The sequence below is a fragment of the Garra rufa genome, chromosome 15 (genome assembly GCF_049309525.1).
Source record: "Garra rufa chromosome 15, GarRuf1.0, whole genome shotgun sequence".
Taxonomy (NCBI): domain Eukaryota; kingdom Metazoa; phylum Chordata; class Actinopteri; order Cypriniformes; family Cyprinidae; genus Garra; species Garra rufa.
In genome coordinates, this window is record NC_133375.1 from 15,324,487 (window position 1) to 15,347,500 (window position 23,014).

At 41.4% G+C, this 23,014-nt stretch overlaps 1 protein-coding gene across 1 annotated transcript in view; it reads left to right on the forward strand.

Annotated features, from left to right (window-relative positions):
- Positions 1 to 15,999, forward strand: part of cacna1db (calcium channel, voltage-dependent, L type, alpha 1D subunit, b) — a 33,012-nt gene extending 17,013 nt beyond the window's left edge. The window contains exons 16-26 of the mRNA XM_073819809.1: positions 2,889 to 2,996; positions 3,096 to 3,148; positions 3,223 to 3,369; positions 3,550 to 3,751; positions 3,836 to 3,994; positions 7,071 to 7,181; positions 7,300 to 7,441; positions 10,375 to 10,388; positions 13,015 to 13,143; positions 15,741 to 15,806; positions 15,877 to 15,999. Coding sequence (XP_073675910.1) covers positions 2,889 to 2,996; positions 3,096 to 3,148; positions 3,223 to 3,369; positions 3,550 to 3,751; positions 3,836 to 3,994; positions 7,071 to 7,181; positions 7,300 to 7,441; positions 10,375 to 10,388; positions 13,015 to 13,143; positions 15,741 to 15,806; positions 15,877 to 15,999 — 1,254 coding nt within the window. The remainder of the gene's footprint in view (positions 1 to 2,888; positions 2,997 to 3,095; positions 3,149 to 3,222; positions 3,370 to 3,549; positions 3,752 to 3,835; positions 3,995 to 7,070; positions 7,182 to 7,299; positions 7,442 to 10,374; positions 10,389 to 13,014; positions 13,144 to 15,740; positions 15,807 to 15,876) is intronic.
- Positions 16,000 to 23,014: the final 7,015 nt, after the last annotated feature.

The following is a 23,014-nucleotide window of genomic DNA, read 5'->3' on the forward strand; positions in this document are numbered from 1 at the left end:
ATCTGTAATAGTGCTACAGTATTGGCTATATTCAGAAATGGGGTGCAGATTTCAGGATTCATACAGATACTTTCAAGGACTTTTCAAGCACTGCTTTTTTGATTTTCAAAGACTTCAATTAGAGATCTTGCGAACCCACACCAAACTCCCGATCTGAATCAAATGATTCAAGATACGCGAAGTTCTGATCCAAATGAAATGATGCGCAATACGTACTCCGAAGTCCTGATCTGAATCAAATAATTCACACACACCCCCTCTCCGAAGCCCCAAAAATTTGCGAACCCACTCTGAAGTTCCAATCTGAATCATGACTCACAAACTATCTTTTCAGATCAGGACTCGGCTCTGAAACCCACTCTAAAGTCCCTATCTAAATCAAACCAATCCCCTATGCACTCCGAAGTCCCAATCTGAATTGTAACAGTGCGACAGATGCGTGAGGCAGGTGGATCAATTTGCAAGCTTTTATTATAATCGGACAAAGACATGGTAATTAACAAGCAGTGTCAAACACAGGCAAACAAGTACAGTATGGGCAAGACATGAGAGTAATCTGTATACAGGCGAGTGTTGATCGTTGACATATGTATTCCAGGGGGCTAGGCAAATGGGTAATCCAAATAGACAGGCGGGAGTTCATACAAGGGGCAAACAGAGTCCAAAACGGCTAGGCAAAGGGTAAATCCAAAATAGGCTAGAATGTTCCAGGGCAGGCAGAAAGCAGACAAGACCAGAAAACAAGGTGGGGATTCAAAAACAGGAATGACTAGGCTGAACAAGACTAAGGTAAATAATCAATTGGCTCCGCACAGTGCTAACACAATAAGCGTGTTAAATGCAATTCAATACTCGACAGTCTGGAAGAGGAAGTGCTTCGTATTTATACAGAGTCTGACTGGTGGCAGCTGTGTAGGTGTAATCAGTGCAATGGGTGCTGGGAGATGTAGTCTGTGGTGTAATGCAACAGTCTGTGTACTGTGACTGTCAATAGAGTGGCAAGGCGACCTCTGGTGGTGAGCGGACGACAACCACAGACCGGATTCGTGACATGAATAATGATTCACAAACCATCATTTCAGATCAGGACTCGGAGTGCAGATTGTCAATCATTTAGTTCGCGGAATTATTCAAAAACCTTCTCTGAAGTCCCAATCTAAATCAAATGATTCACGATACACAAATTTCCAATCTAAGTCAAATGATTTGTGCACCCACACCGAACTCCCAATCTGAATCAAATGAATTGCATTCTGCAATCCTAGGTTCCAATCTAAAGCATAAATTTGCGAACCCACTCTGAAGTTCCGATCTGAATAATGACGTGCAAACTATCATTTCAGATCAGGACTCGGAATGCAGATCGCTCTGAAACCCACTCTGAAGTTCCAATCTAAATCAAATGGTTTGAGCTACATGCTCTGAAGTCCTGATCTAAATCAAATGACTGCATCGTGCTCCGAAGTCCAAATCTGAATCAAGCGATTCACTATACGCAAATTTTGGGTCCAAGTCAAATGATTTGCGAACCCACTCTGAAGTCCCAATCTAAATCAAACTAATTTCACTACACACTCCAAAGTCCCAGTCTGAATCAAATGATTCACAATAGTTCCGAAATAAGTCAAAAGATTTGTGCACCTGCTCGGAAGTCCTGATCTAAATCAAATGAATCACAATCCGCAATCCTAGGTTTCGATCTAAAGCAAAATATTTGTGACCATTCTCCGAAGTTCTGATCTGAATAATGATTCACAAACCGACATTTCAGATCAGAACTGCAGATCGTCAATCATTTAGTTTGCGAAATGATTCAAACCTGCTCTGAAATTACAATCTAAATTAAATTATTTGAGTTGCATGCTCCAAAGTCCTGATCTAAATCAAACTAATCATGCTACATGCTGTGAAGTAGGGCTGCAAAAACGAATCGATAAAATCGATTATTATCGATAATGAAAATCATCGACAACGATGTGCTGAAATATCATTGAATGTTAAATTTAGGTTTAAAAGACGACATGTAGTGCACATATGTATGGAGAGTAGGAACTGTAAAGGGATAACAGTGTGTAATAAATTTCTCTCACCTGTTGGTTAACACTGAGTTTGATTTTATTCCTCTTTATTATCTGTATTAGGCTCTTCTTTTACTTTTTTAAGTAGATATTTAAACTTTGTTCACTATATACAGTGTTCAACAAATTTAATAAAACAAATTTATGTAAGGTGTTCAACAAATTATGTAAAGTTTGTGCCACTGCTGCTCCAAACTAACAGTATTGGTGATTAGCAAAATCATTTTTTAGCTTTCTGTATTGGTTAGTCCTCCAATATGCATAAGCTTTTTAGTAACAGTAGGCTATTTCTAATGCTATAATTATTGCTGTTATCTATGAAAAAATAGTCAAGCGATATTTCTCAGATATTTGTCTTTTCTCTTTATTACAACTGGTGGTCTAATAAATTAAGCAGTGTTTACATAACATTCAGTTGGCACGTTTGTTTGAAGGACTTTGGGCAGACTGTGGAATATTGTGATTTTTGTCTAAAAAAAGGGATTTAAGCCAATTAATCGATTAATCGAAAAAATTTAAATAATCGAATAAACAAATCGATTGTCAAAATAACCGTTAGTTGCAGCTCTACTGTGAAGTCTCGATTGAATCAAATGATTTGCGCTCCCACTCCCAAGTCCCGAACTAAATCAAATGACTCCAAAGTCTCAATCTGAAAAAAATGATTCACGAACATTCACACGTTTGTTTAGATGCAAACTTCAGTCTTGGCTTGAAATTCTTCATTGAAAGTAGAGATCATGTCATACATTTTTCCCCTCATATTTTAAGCAAACATTTTTTTGTTTCTTTCTCTCTCTGCCAATGCAGCATGTGGTTCAATGTGTGTTCGTGGCCATCAGGACGATTGGGAACATCATGATTGTCACCACACTTCTTCAGTTCATGTTCGCCTGTATCGGTGTGCAGTTGTTTAAGGTGCCCCAGCAAATTTAAGAAAAGCAAGATTCTATTTAACAAACTCCGTTAACAGGCAGTTTGCAACATTGTTACATTATGAAAATGTTTTGTCTTCAGGGGAAGTTCTACCGCTGTACCGATGATGCAAAGACAAGTCCAGATGACTGCAAGTGAGTGAATGAAGTGTTTTACAATGAATATGAAGTGTCTGCATGTGTGTTCTACCATCTTTTTGTCTTTCTAGAGGGACGTATATCGTGTACAGTATTGGTGAGACGGCACTGCCACAAATGCGTGAGAGGATCTGGTACAACAGTGACTTTAACTTTGATAATGTGCTGGTGGCTATGATGGCCCTCTTCACCGTCTCAACATTTGAGGGCTGGCCATCGTAAGACCATAGCGCACACACACTCAAACCCCTGAAATACCCATACACACATAGATTAAAATTAAAATAATAAAATGCAACTATGTAATTGTGCAGTTATGGGAAAATAAATAGACTGAACTGCAATGCATTGAAAAACTGAAATGCATTGGTCCATTGAGTGTGTTTTGTCCCCTGCAGGCTGCTGTACAAGGCCATCGACTCAAACAAAGAAAACATGGGTCCCATTTACAACTCCCGCGTGGAGATCTCCATCTTCTTCATCATCTACATCATCGTCATTGCCTTCTTCATGATGAACATTTTTGTGGGTTTTGTCATTGTCACGTTTCAGGAGCAGGGCGAGAAAGAATACAAGAACTGTGAGCTGGACAAGAACCAGGTGAGGTTCAAATATTATTCTGATCCAGCTAGGTTATGAATGAAAGATGATGGTGTGAGTCTTACTGTGTGTGTGTTTTGACAGCGCCAGTGTGTGGAGTACGCTCTGAAAGCCCGACCGTTGAGGAGATACATCCCTAAAAACCCATACCAGTATAAGTTCTGGTATGTGGTGAACTCCACAGGCTTTGAGTATGTCATGTTTGTGCTCATCGTCCTCAACACACTGTGTCTGGCTGTTCAGGTGAGACGAATCTAAACAAAGAGTTCACCATCACCCTTTTGAACACAATAGGAGATGCTTATATGTGACCCTGGACCACAAAACCAGTCATAAGGGTCAATTTCTGGAAATTGAGATTTATACATCATCTTACAGCTGAATAAATAACTTTCCATGGATGTATGGGTTGTTAAGTTAGGTCAATATTTGATTGAGATACAACTATTTTATAATCTGGAATCTGAGGGAAAATTGAATACATTTCCTACATTCTAGCTCAAAATCAGTGCTTTATTGCATGCATTTCTATGTGACAAAAATGCATTATTAAGTTTGTTGCATTTGAATTCAGCAGTATCTATCATTATTTGTTTCTGTCCTGTTTTATTCATTAATTTATTTACTCCAACTAAACGAGGAAACTTGTGGACCGGATGGGCTGGATTTGTCCAGGGCCAAATTTTAACCAGATTAAATGAGAACACCACCCCATTAAAGGATAACTATTGCAACCTGGGCTGATTTTTTACTGTAAACGAGACAAACATATATCTAAAAGCATAATTACGACAAACGAGCCGTTTTTGAGATTGACCGTGATTTAGTTTTGTGGTCAATGGCCGGTGAATGGGAATACTATGGGCATAAATTTGAGCGCATCAAAATCAATATTTTTACAACACTAAGAAGGCTCGACACACCATGAAACTTTGCTGGAAGTATCGCCTGGGTCTCTACACATGAACTCCAGCATTGAGAACATTGTTTGTGTACACAGAGTTTATTAAAAAGAAAGTTTTTGAACAACTCACTTACACTGTTTGAGTTTCCACTCGCGGCCGTCTTGCCAGTCAAGAGGTGTCGATCTCCGAATGCGAGGATGGATAGCTCCTAAAGCATATTTCCATATAAATGCACGGCTAATTCGTTGTTTTGTCGCAAGTGAAAAACAATAATAACCTTCTAGTTGTAAAAAGAGCCTCATAGAAGCCTAATATTTCGTCCTATGGAGTCGCATTCATTCGCATTCGGAGATGGACACTTCTTGACTGGCAAGACGGCTGCGAGCGGGAAACTCAAACAGTGAAAGTGAGTTTTTCAAAAACTTTCTTTTTAGTAAACTCTGTGTACACAAACAATGTTCTCAATGCTGGAGTTCATGTGTAGAGACCCAGGCGATACTTCGAGCAAAGTTTCATGGTGTGTCGAGTCTTCTTAGTGTCGTAAAAATATCGATTTTGATGCGCTCAAATTTATGCCCCTAGTACTCCCATTCACCGGCCATTGACCACAAAACTAAATCACGGTCAATCTCAAAAACGGCTCGTTTGTCGTTATTATGCTTTTAGATATAGGTTTGTCTCATTTACAGTAAAAAAAAAAACAGGCCAGGTTGCATTTTGGCAATAGTTATCCTTTAACCCACCCTCTTCTTCGCTCCAGTCAGGGTTGGATTAACGCATGGGTTTTCTGTGGGACGAAAACACTTAACAAGAGACTTTGCACATTTACATTCATATTCTACTGTTTTGTGGACATGGATTTGCAGCTGTTATCTTTTTCTCCTACAGATGACTTGCAGAACTCTGTACATTATAGGGTCATTACTTGTCTTCCCTCAAACTTTCCCGGCTCAAATTTTCGATTTTGCTAATATTTCTTCTGAAGAAATATAAGCGTATATAGTGATGAATAGTGCATTTCTAGTTTCAGCATTACTTATTCTTCACACTTTCTGCTTTAAATTTAATAAGTATCGGCTGTATACAAAGTGACCAACATTTGGGTATTATTCAGGAATCTGAATATGGAGCCTCATTGAGATTCCCATATTTCTGGGACTAAACAATGTAGGGTCTTGAAAATGAATATTCCAAAAGAAGAACTGGAATCTAAAATTATATTTCATATTTTTTATATATTTTTTTATATTCTTCTTGAGTTAAAGGCAAACTTTGAAAAAACAATACTTATGACAATTATGTTCATCAATGCAGTTATTTTGACAGACGGAAACAAGATGCATTTTCTAGTTTCAACATTAATTGTTCTTCAGACATTCCTCTTTAAAAGAAAGAAGTATCATATTTTCCCGAAGTGACCAACATTTGGTTTTTGACAACTGAAAATGTATACAATTTAATGATTTACTCCTGGAGCCATATTAAAAACTGAACCATACAGGGCCTTAAAAATGAAGATAACAAAAGGGAAGTTTGTTAAGAACCAATATGCAAAAAAGGTGTTAAGTTATATTTAATATTTTTTGAGCTACAGGCCTACAGGCCTACGGGGCAGCCGTGGCCTAATGGTTAGAGAGTCGGACTTGATCCCCCAACTGCTCCCCGGCGCCGCAGCAAAGGCTGCCCACTGCTCCGGGTGTGTGTTCACTACTGTGTGTGTGCACTTGGATGGGTTAAATGCAGAGCACAAATTCCTAGTATGGGTACTATACTTGGCCTCACTTCACCTCCTTTCCTACAAACTTAGTGGAAAAAAATTTAAAATAGCTGTTTTCCCATTTTCGAAAGGTCATCATTTGAACATAATGCAACAAGGATTGCTAAAGACAACAAATTTTACTAACAGACCTACTAATCTCTTTGTAAAAATATCATCATGATGCTGCCATCTTTCTGAAGTCATATTAACCCTCTGTAATTTAGCTCTGAATCTCATGTGAATCTGAAAACCCCTCGACAAAATAGTGGATTACTCAGTAAATATTTATCCATGACATTTACTATTTTGGTTTTCATCACTATACATGCTTATCTTTCTTTAAAAAAAATATTAGCAAAATAAAAAAATTGAGCTGGGGACCTCTGGTTGAGTTGACACGGAATAGTACTAAATCCCTACAGGTTGGAAACCCTGCTCTATACAAGCATATCCAAAAAAAAAAAAAAAAAACCTAGACTAGAGTATTAAGGTGTTGGTTCTTTGGTGGTTAAATAATTGTATTATTTCAGTTTGGAGTTCTGGAAACCATTTCAAGCCATTTAAGTGCCATATTCTCTATGACCTCTATGAATGATTGTACTATATTCCCAATAAAAATGTATGTTGTTTTTTATTTTCTATGTATCATACACAGCATCACGGGCAGTCGCGTCTTTTCAATTACGGGATGGACATTTTGAACATGGTGTTCACGGGGGTCTTTGCAGTCGAAATGATTCTCAAACTGGTTGCCTTCAAACCAAAGGTATGTCTTTCTTTTGTCTCACTGCAATGCAGTGATGTCAGAGCGCTTGTACCCCTGTCCTTTGATGTTTAACCCTTCTGCTCTCCTATCCCCCCTTCGCTGGTGTCTGTCTGATTAGGGTTATTGTGTGGACCCCTGGAATGGGTTTGATGCTCTGGTGGTGATTGGCAGCGTAGTAGACATCATTCTGAGTCAGGTAGACCCCCGACTTTCCTCTAGTCTGGCTGACCTTCACTCTGATCTTTTTCTCACCTCTGCTAGTTGGCGATGTCTGATTTTGTGTGTTTAAATCACCAGTCTCTCATCCATCAGTGTGCTGTGTTTATGAATGTACCTGACACTCCTACTTTAAGGGGAATATGCTTATGTCTTATTTATATTTATGTCTCTTTATACCCAGAGAAAGCTTTGGTTGCAGAATTTAAGCAACAGCACAATGCTAAAACGTGTCAGATCAGAAGACATTAAATGTGATTGAAGATATTATAAATATTTGTGCTAATATGAGAGTCTCACAATACCTGTCAAGAACATGTCATATTTGTCCCCAAAATCATCTATCATCAATCAGTAAAGCCTAATAAAGCATAATGATAAGCAGCTTGTAAACTTCCGCTAAAGCTCATTTAATAATCGCTATATATAGGTGGACACTCTTGAGACTCCTCTACTGCCTCATTCTTATCAGAAACTGAGAAAAATAATAAGTGCAATATCATAAATAATGATAGAGACATGAACATTCAGTTTCATATTATTTAACAACATATCCTTTAAATGCAGAGCCTGGAGAGTACCTGCATAGTTGGACATTTAAATGCTGACAGCTTAACACTATCATAATGTGTTTAGGCTAATGTTAGCTAGCTAGCGATATGTCCCTTCAAGGATGTAAGAAAATAACATAAAATAACCCATATAACCAGAAGATGGCAGCAGAGTATCATCAATGGCTGCAGCTACCATTTCAACACCATAGTTTTTCAAGATGTCTGGCTTTTCGACTTATTATAAAATTACTAGTATAATAAATTAGTATAAACTATAAACTTTAACTAAAGTATGTAGTATAGCAAGTGCAGAAAGTCATTAAAATAAACAAATAATTATTTAAATACTTATATATAGTTGACTACAAATTAAAAAAGTTAAATATTAATGGTATTAAATAATGCAGTCAATATGAATCGATATGTTAAAATATAAAATATTAAAATATTTGATATAATAATCTTTTAAGCTTTATCTTCAACTGTAAAAGCTATTAAAAAGCCTATTTTTAACCAACACAAACATAAGGCATAAACATGTTGGATGAGTGAAATTTTGTTCTGGAAGTGAACTACTCTTTAAATTCCAAACAACTGAAAGAACATGCTGTGTTGACATTAAATTGGATGAAATCTGAATATCAGAATATTGATTACTCAACAATACATTGAAGATGGGACTATAGCACAGGCAACAACAAATAGACTAAAACAAATAATAGGAGAAACATTTAAAATAATACCCATATAAAAAAATGTTTGTCTCTCCACGCTCTCTAAACACTTTCAAGTATTTTTAATTGCATCCATATTTTAAAGCATAAATGCTCTCATCCTTTCGAATTTAATAGCTCAACTTCCTTTCTATTCTCTCTTTCCTTTCTTCCATCTGACCTAAAATTCCTGACTGGAGTCTCATTTCTGTTTTGTTTTTTTAAAGTAAAATACATGTCAACTATAAAATAACCAAATAAATGTCAATTTATTTAATACATTTGGGCATAATTACTGAAGGTTAAAGGTCGGCCCACTTTACAAACTAACAAAAAAAAAATGCAATTTATTCTCTGTAGTATCAAATATAACAGGAACTGTCACAATAATGTTTGTTCACATTTGGTGAGCAACCTTATAATTAAAACACCCACCAGTGTCATATTGCATCACCCAAAACTATTCTAGCATTTAGATGAATAGTGTCCCTTTAATTAAAATCGATTGTTATGCTCTGAATGTGTAAACCCACTGAACACAGTACAATCAAATTTAAACGGCCCACTTTACCTGAATTCACCCAATGTAAATTATTTATGCCTATGACAAAAACACTTGCTTCTTTTGCGATTTGACTTGATGTTTTGTGATTAGTTTTCAAATGATTTACTCTGGTAATTGCTTATAATAGAAGCCAAAATTAATCAGGTCTGTTTAAACACTTATTAACCCTTAAGTATAAGGTTTAAACACCTTAATCTGGAGAATTCTTAAACAAATCAAGTTCACACAGTTTAGTTTAGAGGTCAGGAGCAGGTGTACATTTTTGTCAGAGAATATAATATTTTCATGAATATAACAATTTACTTTCTGATTAAAGTGGAACATCAGTACATTACAGTACATGTCTTGCGGATTTTAATGCAAAAGGTTTCCATTTTCTTTATTTTCTCGATTTTAGGGTGAAATGTGACATGGATGTGTTATTATAAGATTCATCATATAAAAACATGCCTGTTAAAAATAAATACCTAGCTGTAGGATGTGTCTCAATCTGCTCCCTAGTTACAGTGCACTAGTTAGTTAGTTGAACTTTAAGACCTTTGTAGTAGTAAGTGTGTTCACAATATGCTTGAGTGACGTGATAGTGAAACAGGGAGTGGAATGAGACACAGCAATATTGTGTCGCTCTTTCTGTGTATGGCTGCAGCATCATAACTGTGATTTTCTTCTGTCTTTTTCTTCCCACTTTCTGCTCCTTTGTCAATTCATCTCTTTCTTCCAATCCTCCTTTCCTTTCTCATCCCTCTGTTTCGCTGGGTGTCCACAGCACTATTTTGCCGATGCATGGAACACGTTTGACGCCTTAATTGTTGTTGGTAGCATCGTTGACATTGCGATCACAGAGATCAATGTAAGTAAAAGCGTGATCCAAGCCCAGCATCTCTGTCTGTTTTTGTCCAGATATTAAAGGTGAAGCTTTTGTGGGTCATTTTCAGGAAAGGTGCCATTTGTTTCCACATCTTTGTTGCCACAGCGCTGTATGTTGGAGCGCTTGCCCACAAGGCTATGACTGACTATCTCTGTGAATTTTGTTCATCCATCTGTCACTTGAGAATTGAAATTCAGTGATTTTTAATACCTCAACAGTCCAGATATTTCCTACATAGAACTAAGATCCTGCTTGAAACACTGCATGTGTCATTTAGCATTCGGTAACATAGTCTGTGGAATCTCACAGTTGTGTCAGGAGAAGCTCAGTCTACTGTTATACATGCATTCTCTATGAATCCCCTGAATCAGGCCAAAGAGGCCGGTGTTATCCTGGACAAATAGGCTCTTAAACCTCCTAATAAGTGAAGAGATGGTCTGTGAAGGTCTTGTGCAGATACAGCAAGCCAATCTGATGAAGAATGAGGTCCTGAGCCTAAGCTATGGGTCAGAAAGTAGTGACATGTTGACAGTGTTGGGGAAAGTTGCTTTTAAAAGTAATGCATTATAATATTGAGTTACTCCTTAAAAAAGTAACTAATTAAGTTACTTAGTTACTTTTTATGAAAGTAATGCGTTACGCTACTTTTGCGTTACTTTTTAAATCTGGGCAGGGCTTGCTTGTTTGTTTTTAATATAAAAAGTTCTATTTTTGGCAAATGTAAAAGCCTTTTTACTCCACAAGCCTCAGGCTTAGAGAAAAGTAAATTGACGAAAAAAAGTCAACTCTTTAGCAATAAAAAAAAGGAAAACAAATGTTAGATTATCTTGAGTAATTTTTGCTTATTAGTCTGGATGAATTGGATCATCAAAGGTTGGCAGCAAAGACATCGGTTAATAAAATGGGATTAAATACATAAAGGATATTTGTACTATGTAACATATTTAATTATTGCAGGTTTGCGTTGAATTTCACTGTTTTTATTCATTTTGAGGAATACTGTATCTGTTTTTTTTAGTAAGTGAGATGAATTAATGCATGTTCACATTTATTCTAGAACTAAAGTAACATCTTACTCACGATTTCTCTCAACATGGAGACAGGAGAGCTTTTGATCAATAAATGGGAGGAAAAAGTAACGCGTTACTTATTTGAAAAAGTAACTCCGATATTTTCTTATCAATTAAAAAATAATGCGTTACTTTACTAGTTACTTGGAAAAAAGTAATATTATTACGTAACTTGCGTTACTTGTAATGCGTTACCCCCAACACTGCATGTTGAGCGAGCTGATCAAACAAGAATTAGAGATTTATAATTACAGGTCACAACCCACATTTGTTGACCACTGATCTGAATATCAGAAGGAAACCCCACGGTGTTAATGGCAGTGAAATTCATAGTAATTTTGGCCTGAGGTTTGGAAATATAATTTCTTGAAATCCTTTTAAAAGAAAAGTCGCATGAAGGCTTCAGGCACAAATGGCACTGTTTTCTGAGAATGACCTTTATCACAGTAATGTTACAAAAATGGCATGTATATAAACACATTTATACTATTTAGAGTGATTTTATAGAAGTAAACTGAATTACTGAATTTTCTTTTGTTTAATTTGTAGTATTGAGGGCAGTATCTAGGCATAATTAGTTTATATAGATATACTGCCGCTCAAAATTTTGGGATCAGTAAGATTTTTAATGTTTTTTAAAGGGGACTTTTCTGCTCATCAAGGCTGTTTATTTGATTAAAATACAGAAAAACGGTAATATTGTGAAATGTTAATGCAATTCAAAATAGTGGTTTTAATTTTAATTTATTCCTGTGATGCAAAGCTGAATTTTCAGCATCATTACTCCAGTCTTCAGTGTCACATGATCCTTCAGAAATCATTCTAATATACTGATTTATTATCAATGTTAGAAACAGTTGTGCTGCTTAATATTTTTTTGGAACCTATGATACTTTTTCAGGATTCTTTGATGAATAAAATAAAATAAAAAAGAACAGCATTAATTTAAAATAGAAAACCTTTGTATCAATAAGCACCTTGTTCAAAATTTGGGGTCAGTCATTTTTTCTTTCTTTCACTCTTTGAACGAAATTAATACTTTTAATTATCAAGGATGTGTTAAATTGATTAAAAAAGTGACAGTAACGACTTATATTGTTAGAAAAGGTTCCTATTTTGAATAAATGCGGTTCTTTTAAACTTTTTATTCATCAAAGAATCCTGAAAAAAGTATCACAGGTTCCAAAAAAATATTAAGCAGCAAAACTGTTTCCAACTTAATAAAAGTAATAAATCAGTATGTTAGAATGATTTCTGAAGGATCATGTGTCACTGAAGACTGGAGTAATGGCTGATGAAAATTCAGCTTTGCATCACAAAAATAAATTAAATTTTAAAATATATTAAAAATAAAAGAAATTTATTTTGAATCGCAATAATATTATGCAATAACTTTGATGAGCATGAGAGACTTAAAAAAATCTTACTGATCCCAAACTTTCGAGCAGCAGTGTATATATGTATATATAAAATATGCTGATTCTAGGAGTTTTAATATGAGCTCTTTGATTTGTTGAAGCACACAGAAGCTCCTGTATTTGCTGTATAGACAGGGGTAAGATGCCCTGTGTGTTGTCTTGAAAAAAAGATCTTTGTTATGAGTATGAGACTATTAAGCATTTGTTGAGAATGTGAAGCCTGCAGTGCATGTACAAACTCTGCATGCAGATTACCAGTGAATGATGCAGAACGTTAAAACGCTCAAATGCACGGTCTGTTCACACACTCATCGCACAAAATCCACACAATGTGCGATGTGTGGCAGAGACACATTGAAGTAGAGAGTGGAAACACATAATGCCTCATTAACATGAACTGTCTTGAATGCTGTCTGGTGTTTTTCTCAGAACACGGAAGACAGTGCAAGAATTTCCATCACATTCTTTCGTCTGTTTCGTGTCATGCGCTTAGTGAAGTTGTTGAGCAGAGGAGAGGGCATTCGCACGCTCCTGTGGACCTTCATCAAATCATTTCAGGTACACTCATTTCATAAAGCAATTCTTGATTAGTCAGTTTGGGCATTGACTGGACAAATAATTGTAAATTAGCTGACTAATTAGCCTTTTTCACAAAGGTCGGAAATTACGTCAGCTCAAGGTAAAGTTAGTTCCGCTACACTGCCCTCCAAAGGCAAAGTGCAGTAACTACGCCAACACTGAAACTGAGAAAAATGCTTTTAAAGTTTTTACGCCAGGCTAGTCAAACATGTTGACACTCTCGTTTCTCTGAAACAGGACACAATTTAACCAGGAGACTTTACCAAAAGACAAAACAGTTGTCACAAAGTCCATTTTAAACCTAAACTCAGTTTTGACCAAATGTGTAGTTACTGCGTTTTTGCCTTTGGAGGGCAGTACAGGTCTGCACCTATTATATTAGTATGCCCTTGTCTCAAATAATGCTTCTTACCTTTTCTGTTTTGTCTGTTTTTCTAGTTGTTGTTATATAATCAACAAAGAAACAACATTTTACTTGTTCGTAATTTATATGGCCACTCAGACCACTGACTCCTCAAAAAATATGCTCAACATACTGCCCTCCAAAGGCAAAGTGCAGTAACTACGCCAACACTTACACCAGCTAGTTAAACATGTTGACACTAGCGTTCCTCTGAAACGGGACAAAATTGAACCAGGAGACTTTGCCACAAGCCAAAACAGTTGTCAAAAGTCCATTTTAAGTCCTAACTCAATGTTGACCAAATGTGTAGTTACTGCGCTTTGCCTTTGGATGGCAGCATAGCACGGCCGGTTTCTGTTCTCCATCTTCGGTACATTTGAGCGTATTTTTTCAATTTACTCAGCCATTTCCCTCGAATCACTACATCATGATAAATTTTGACAGCATATATATCCAAATGCACATTTTTCCATGAATAAATTAATCAATTCTGTGTCCGGTTGATGTATAAACTCAATACAACAATGTAATCCCGATCCAATAGGAATAAAGCCATTAATCGGAGTCATCTCTTGTTCAGTATTGTATTATTTTATTATGTATATCCCTAGGCACATTCTACAATGTACATTTACATCGTTACATGTTAATAATGCAAAGGAGAGCAAGTAGAAAAAACAATATTGTTTTAATAATATGATAATAATGGCGAAAAAGTTTAATGTGAAGAGTCAATAATGCACAGCAATCACCAAATAGACAGAAAGGCAAAACTCAAAAATTTACTAAATTAAATAAGTGCCAACAATCAGAATTAAATAAACATAGTATTTGTGATGACCTGAAGCTGACACAAAGTTTTGCTCTTTATAGAATAAAACACCGGTATATATCCTAGTGTCATAGTATCTTTTCTGTAAAAATTTTGATTCCAGAACTTGCTCTTGTCAAGCACGGCCGCTTCTGTCACCGGAAAAACTTTTACCCTGCAAGCGTCAGTCCGGAAGCCAGAAACACGGAAGTGTGAAAAAGGCTAATTATCCAGTATACCAGTGACAATTTCACTCATGTCACTCAACACCCAAGTTCATCTGTGCCATCTTATGTCTCAAAGTCATTAATGTTCGACTGATTTAAACACTGAGCATAAAAAGGATGACATGTTTAAGGATGGCCCACAGAAACATGGCACATTTACTTAAGTGCTTCTGTCTTCTGCACATTTTTATTATGGATGTAGACAATTTAGCTTTCCCTTGCAGACATAAAACAACATCAAAACCATAGATATGGAAAACTGTGTAACATTATGGAATAATGACTGTCAAGCTTTAAAGTTGATCAACTCATGAATTATCATGAATAGTCTGTTTTTTTTAGCTTTTTGTTCAAAATGTTGTTTATTTATTTATTTATTTATTTTAAATGTATGAAAATCATATGAACATTTATGAAATGTATTAAACTTACCCACATTCAAGTGTTTATAAAAAAGAATGCATGAAGCTAGAATAAAATGTTTTTGTTTACAAGGAGATACACCTTTCTTTTGATGTTTTGTATGTTCAGATATTCATATAACAAAATAAAAGTAACTTAAAGTATGATGTAAGGTTCACTTAAAGAAAACTTACAAGTATACTTGCAGTACAATACTACTAAACTAATAGTTTACTTAGACTATACTTCAAAGTGTACTAAAAATGCATAAGAAAGTATTTAATTAGTAAACTATTAGTATACCTATAAATTCACTTTTAGTAGACTTACAGTACAAACTGAAAACATAGATGTAAACTAGTTGTGTACTCAAAGTTTACTACTGTTATACTCAAAGTATACTTAAAAGTATACTTTTATATACTAGAAAGTGGGCTAATTTAGTCCTAAGGAATATTGAAATAGTACACTTAAAAGTATACTACTAGTACACTGATATTTGTATACTTACTACATAAAGTATACTTTAAAATATACTTGAACTTTACTTAAGTATACTTAATAAAATAAACTTGAAGAATACTTCTTTTTGGTAAGGGATCTGAAGAAATAAGTAAAACAACAACAAAAACAACATACAACTAAATAAACTAAAATTAACATCTCACCATTTATTTATCAATATTCAATAATGAAGCCAGGCTGATCTAATTTCCTCTTCTGTGTCTCTCAGGCTCTGCCGTATGTGGCTTTGCTTATTGCCATGTTGTTCTTCATCTATGCTGTCATTGGAATGCAGGTAAATCATCTGCTGGTGTAATAGTTAACCTGTTGTGAATTATGATAATCTGATGGTTTCATTATTTTAGGTGTTTGGGAAGATCGCCATGGTGGATGGAACCAGTATTAACCGCAACAATAATTTCCAGACCTTTCCACAAGCTGTGCTCCTGTTGTTCAGGTGTGTTCATGAGAATATTGTGTGTTTTTGAGTCTTTAGCGAGTCTTACTGGAATGACAAAAGCTGTACATTCTTATTATCAAAGCAGTGTAAAATAAGTGAAATAACATACAATAACATTAAATGAAGTGAAGTAATATTAACTAGTAAAAATGTGAAGGTGAATGTTTTCAGTAAGCAGTGTTGGGGGTAATGCGTTACAAGTAACGCAAGTTACATAATAATATTACTTTTTCCAAGTAACTAGAAAAGTAACGCATTACTTTTTAATTGACAAGAAAATATCTGAGTTACTTTCTCAAATAAGTAACGCCAGTTACTTCCCCCCCCATTTATTGATCAAAAGCTCTCCTGTCCCCATGTTGAGAGAAATTGTGAGTAAGATGTTACTTTAGTTCTAGAATAAATGTGAACATGCATTAATTCATCTCACTCACTAAAAAACAGATACAGTATTCCTCAAAATGAATAGTAACAGTGAAATTCAATGCAAACCTGCAATAATTAAATATGTTAAATAATACAAAAATATCCTTTATGTATTTAATCCCATTTTATTAACCGATGTCTTTGCTGCCGAACTTCGATGATACAATTGATCCATACTAATAAGCAAACATTAATCAAGATAATCTAACATTTGTTTTCCTTTTACTTTTCTCTAGAACTGAGGCATTTGGTGTAAAAAGGCTTTTACATTTGCCAAAAATAGAACTTTTTATATTAAAAACAAACAAGCAAGCCCTGCCCAGATTTAAAAAGTAACGCAAAAGTAAAAAAAAAAAAAAAGTAAAACATTACTTTCCATAAAAAGTAACTAACGTAATTAGTTACTCTTTTGAGGGAATAACTCAATATTGTAATTTGTAATGCATTACTTTTAAAAGTAACTTTCCCCAACACTGTCAGTTAGCATAGCAAACACATTTATTAATGTTAATGTTAAATTAAAAAATGTAACATTTATTCAGAAATCAAGTAGTACATTCTTTGCTCGGATGCTAAGTTTGACTAGGCTTTGCACCTCTTCCTTTTGAAAAGCAAATCTACAAAATGTCAAATTTTTGCATATTGTTCCCTCTCAGTCGGTCTCTACGACGTCACGTCGGAGACCGACGAATTGGGATATCGCTTTAGAGATACCAATCCTCTTCGTGTGTAAACTAAACGAGCCAATGCACATTGGCATGCATGATTGCATCCAGCTGTCGCTGATCACAGCGTGAGCATAAATACACAGCAGGTGCAATGCATAGACAGCATTTCGCATCGGAGCCGATCTTTCCATGAGAGACGCAACGAGCCATTCTTCATACAAGAACTCTTCACTGCGGTGTTTGGCGGTACGGCGCGTCAGCGGTGGTGGTCTCCTGTGGGTGGAAAAAGCGCGCAGTCAAGGATTGCACTACCTGCCTTCTGTGTCGCAGCGGCCATCTCCCCTGTGTGCTTCAGCACTGAGCAGTTTCTAAAAGAGTATCACGGGTGAACGTCTTTTTAAAGACGAGGTGTTTGAAACACAATGCCGTTTCACCCGTGCGTTTCTGGATGCGGTCGTTACCTGGCGCCAGGTGATGGTCACGATCGCTGTCTGACGTGTCTGGGTATCGAGCACGCTCAGGCGGCGTTTGTGGATGAGTCATGCCGTCATTGCGGCGGCATGTCCATCACGGAGCTGCGGACCAGACTCCGCTTCCTGCAAAGGGGCGGGGTGCCAGTTCCTCTGCCCAGATCTACCGTTCCCCCCGGCAAACGCCGGGGGGACTCTACCTCTGGCAGAGGGCTGACTGGTCTGACGGTGACGGTGGGGAATTTCCCGGCGGATGATCCGCTGGGGGTTCCTCCTTCCACCGACAGCCCGTTCCATCTGGAGCTCCCAGAAGAGTGTTCGGGTCTTCCTCGTGAGGCACCGCTCATTACTTTTGGGGCTCCCCCTGACGACCGGATGTCAATCGCTGCATCGGGGGGTGAGCCAGACTTCTCGGGGGAGGACGATTCCGGATCGCTGCCGTCCACTGGGCGGTCAGCGGTGCCGGATACCGACCCCGAGATGATGGCTATGCTTTCCCGGGCCGCCGAGAGGGTAGGGCTTGAATGGAACCCTCCATCACGTCCCGACCCCTCTCGGCTGGATGACTGGTATCTTGGGGTGGCCCGCGCTGGTTCTCAGCGTCCCACCCCAGTGCCCTTCTTCCCGGAGGTGCATGATGAGCTTACTGGGACGTGGACGGCACCTTTTACTGCCAGAAACCGCTCCAGTGGCACGTCCTCCCTCACCACCCTTGATGGCGGACCAGCGCGGGGGTACGCGGCTGTCCCGCCGGTGGAGCGTGCGGTGGCGATGCAATTGTGTCCCGGCGCCGCTTCCACTTGGCGGGGCAACCCGTTGCTCCCCTCCCGGGCCTGTAGGCACTCGTCGGCTCTGATCGGCAGTGCCTACACGGCTTGTGGCGCTGCTGGCTCCGCCCTACACGCTATGGCGTTGTTACAGGTCCATCAGGCCCAGGCACTGAAGGACCTGTACGAGGGTGGTCACGACCCGGAAGTTCTACGTGAACTCCGTATCGCTACGGACCTCGCGCTACGAGCGACGAAGGTTACGGCGCGGTCTCTGGGTCGTGCGATGTCCACGATGGTGGTCCAGGAACGCCATCTCTGGCTGTGTCTGGCCGACATGAGGGAAGCAGACAAGGTCAGGTTCCTGAATGCCCCCGTGTCCCAGACCGGCCTCTTCGGCGACGCGGTCGAAAACTTCGCCCAGCAGTTTTCGGCCGCCCAGAAGCAGACTGAGGCCATCAGTCATATCTTGCCCCGGCGTGCTCCCGCTGCTGCCTCCACCCAGCCGCCGGCGGCACCTCGGTCTGCTCGTCGCCGAGGGCGGCCCCCTGCCTCCGCCCCCGCTCCACAGCAGCCTGCGCAGCAGCCTTCACGGCGGCGCCGTGGAGCCGGTCCCAGGGCGGCCGCCCCGCCCGTCCAGGCTCCCACCAAGACCAGTGGGAAACGCAAGAACAAGCGTCCCTGAGACGGGCGACCCAGAGATGGAGGAAGCTGCTCTTCGGGAGATGGTGATCGCACCACTCCCTCCCCCGGAGGAGGGCCGGGCGGAGAATCTTTTGTTTCCCTTAAAAAAGTTTCTTTTAAGAAACCCGTCATCGGCCTCACGGCCGGTGACACCCAAATTTTCAATAAAAGAGCAGTTTCTACTATCTCTGGGTCCCCAGAGGGGACAGCGGGTGTTGCACGGGTTAGCCCCGGGCTTCACCCCCTCTCCCCTCCCGCCAGCAAATGGCGCTGGGCGGTTGGAGAGTGCGGTAAGACGGACTACTCACGCACCAGCTGCCAGAACGCAGGTAAATGTCTTGCACACACCACACACAGACACTCTGACCCCGCTTCGGACCGGCATAGAGACGCCGAGCGGGGTCCCTGCGTTCCACCTCGCTGCCCCCCCGCAGGTACGTCAGTGGTCCCGCTGGTCCCTCTTGTACGTTGGCTGGGGGCCTGGAGAAGGCTTCCCAGCCCGTCTTGCTGGCTCCTCCGGACCATCAGGCTCGGCTACGCGATTCAGTTCGCCCGGCGTCCGCCTCGGTTCAGGGGCATCCACTTCACTACAGTGAAAGTAGCAGATGCCCCTGTCCTACGGGCAGAGATTGCTACCTTGCTGGCGAAGAAAGCAATAGAGCCGGTCCCTCTAGCCGATATGAAGACAGGGTTTTACAGCCCCTACTTCATAGTACCCAAGAAAAGCGGCGGTTTACGACCGATCCTGGACCTGCGCATCTTGAATCGAGCTCTTCACAAGCTACCTTTCAGAATGCTCACACAAAAACACATCCTCAGATGTGTTCGTCCCCAGGATTGGTTCGCAGCGATCGACCTGAAGGACGCGTACTTTCATGTTTCGATCCTTCCGCGCCACAGACCATTTCTGCGGTTCGCGTTCGAAGGCAGAGCATATCAGTACAAGGTCCTGCCCTTCGGGCTGTCCCTCTCCCCCCGTGTCTTCACGAAAGTCGCGGAGGCGGCCCTTGTTCCCCTCAAGGAACAGGGCGTTCGTATCCTCAACTACCTCGACGACTGGCTGATACTAGCACACTCTCGAGAGCAGTTATGCGAACACAGGGACCTGGTGTTGGCACACCTCGCCCGCTTGGGCCTTCGGGTCAACTGGGAAAAGAGCAAACTCTCCCCCGTGCAGAGGATCTCTTTTCTTGGTGTGGAACTGGACTCGGTCAGCCAAACAGCTCGCCTCACGCAAGAGCGGGCTCAGTCGGTGCTGAACTGCTTGAATACGTTCAAGAGCAGAGAAGTGGTCCCACTGAAACAGTTTCAGAGGCTCCTGGGGCATATGGCAGCAGCTACGGCAGTTTTACCGCTTGGCCTGCTCCATATGAGACCACTTCAGCACTGGCTTCATGGCCGAGTCCCGAGGAGAGCGTGGCAGCGCGGCACTCTCCGGGTCAAAGTAACCTCGGCCTGTCGCCTAACCTTCACCCCGTGGTCAGACCTAGCTTTTCTTCGGGCAGGAGTTCCCTTAGAACAGGTCTCCAGGCACGCTGTGGTACACACGGATGCCTCCACCACCGGTTGGGGAGCCACGTACAACGGGCAGGCAGTGTCGGGGGTTTGGACGAGCCCCCAGCTACACTGGCACATCAACTGCCTAGAGCTGCTGGCAGTACGCCTTGCCTTGAACCGTCTCAAAGGGCGCCTTCGAGGCAAACACGTGCTGGTCCGTACGGACAACACTGCGACCGTTGCGTACATCAACCGACAAGGTGGTCTACGCTCCCGTCGCATGTCGCAGCTCGCCCGTTCTCTCCTCCTCTGGAGTCAGAAGCATCTGAGGTCGCTTCGTGCCATTCACATTCCGGGTTTGCTCAACCGTGCAGCCGACGAGCTCTCACGAGCTGCGCTTCCCGGAGAGTGGAGACTCCATCCCCAGTCGGTCCAGCTGATCTGGAGACGTTTCGGGAAAGCTCAGGTAGACCTGTTTGCTTCTCCAGAGACGTCCCACTGCCAGCTCTTTTACTCCCTGACCGAGGGTACACTCGGCACGGACTCCCTGGCATGCAGCTGGCCACGGGGCCTTCGCAAGTATGCGTTTCCCCCAGTGAGCCTTCTCGCACAGACACTGTGCAAGGTCAGGGAGGACGAGGAGCAGGTCCTGTTAGTGGCGCCTTACTGGCCTACTCGGACCTGGTTCCCAGAACTGATGCTCCTCGCGACAGCCCCTCCCTGGCGGATTCCTCTGAGGAAGGATTTACTGACTCAGAGACGGGGCACCCTGTGGCACCCGCGTCCAGACCTCTGGAAACTACATGTCTGGTCCCTGGACGGGACGCGGAGGTTCTGAGTGATCTACCCCAAGGAGTGGTAGACACCATCACTTCGGCGAGAGCTGCATCCACGAGACATGCTTACGCCTTGAAGTGGAACCTGTTCGTCGAATGGGCTTTCTCAAGAAATGAGGATCCCCGAAGATGCTCGGTCGGAGTCGTGCTTACCTTTTTGCAGCAAGGGTTGGAGCGTAGGCTGTCTCCCTCCACCCTTAAGGTCTATGTAGCCGCTATTTCTGCAAACCATGACCCCGTTGAAGGAAGGTCAGTAGGTAAGCACGACCTGGTCGTCAGGTTTCTCAGGGGAGCCAGGAGGTTAAATCCTCCTAGGCCCCCTCCGTACCCTCTTGGGACCTGTCTCTGGTGCTCACAGCACTACAGCGGGTCCCCTTTGAGCCTTTACAGTCAGTCGAGCTGAAGTATCTCTCTATGAAGACTCTGCTCCTGCTGGCATTGGCCTCCATCAAGAGGGTAGGGGACCTGCAGGCGTTTTCGGTCGACGATTCGTGCCTTCAGTTCGGGCCGGCAGATTCCCAGGTAACCCTGAGGCCCCGGCCTGGCTACGTGCCCAAGGTTCCCACTACTCCCTTCAGGGACCAAGTGGTGAGCCTGCAAGCGCTGCCCCCGGAGGAGGCAGACCCAGCCCTAGCTTTGCTTTGTCCCGTCCGAGCATTAAGATGCTACGTCGACCGGACGCAAAGCTTCAGGACCTCAGATCAGCTCTTTATTTGTCACGGAGGACGGCAGAAGGGGAAGGCCGTCTCCAAGCAGAGGATGGCACACTGGATAGTGGATGCCATCGCCTTGGCTTATCAAGCTCAGGGCGTGCCCTGCCCGCTCAGGTTGCGAGCTCACTCTACTAGGAGTATTGCATCCTCCTGGGCGCTGGCTCGTGGCGCCTCGCTATCTGACATTTGTAGAGCTGCGGGTTGGGCGACCCCTAACACGTTCGCTAGGTTTTATAGCCTTCGTGTAGAGCCAGTCTCCTCCTGTGTTCTCACCTCAAACGGGTAGAAGCACTGAGAGGCACTGGCTCAGGTCGGCTTGCTATCTTCTCCAGAGTGTCCATGAAGACCCTGTCGAGTCCTCCTTCCTCGGCTCCAGACGTAGCGGAGCGTCTAGGCGCCAGGCCTCTCTCGATGAATCTTTAGAACCGATAGAAGGCTTAGGATACATGAGAGACTTAAGTGAATCCCATATGTCTTCCACGGTACCCACAGAGGCCGTGTTTCCCCGGTAACCTTCTACCATCTTCACGAGGGTTCAATCACCTCCATTCTTCCATATGTCCTAATTGAGCCATATGCGTATTGCTCCGAACCTCCTCCGGGATGGGTGGGAGCTCCGCACGTTCCCAGTGCTCCAGCTTCACTAAGTAGGTAGTGCTATGTTATACAGTGACTGGTCTTTTCTGATCCGCCCTTGGCCTTAGCAAAAATTGGAGGCCAGGTGGCTTGCTCAGGACACTGGAGGGGGGCAGCAGCTGCGGCGCTTTGCTAGGGATCCCAATTCGTCGGTCTCCGACGTGACGTCGTAGAGACCGACTGAGAGGGAACGAGGGTTACATACGTAACCAAGACGTTCAGCTGTCTCTGATGCAACGTAGGGATGATTTGTAAAAAGAGTTAAAATCAGAATGAATTTGTGACTCTGGTGCACAAAACCAGTCTTAAGTAGCATGGCTATATTTGTAGCAATAGTCAAACATAC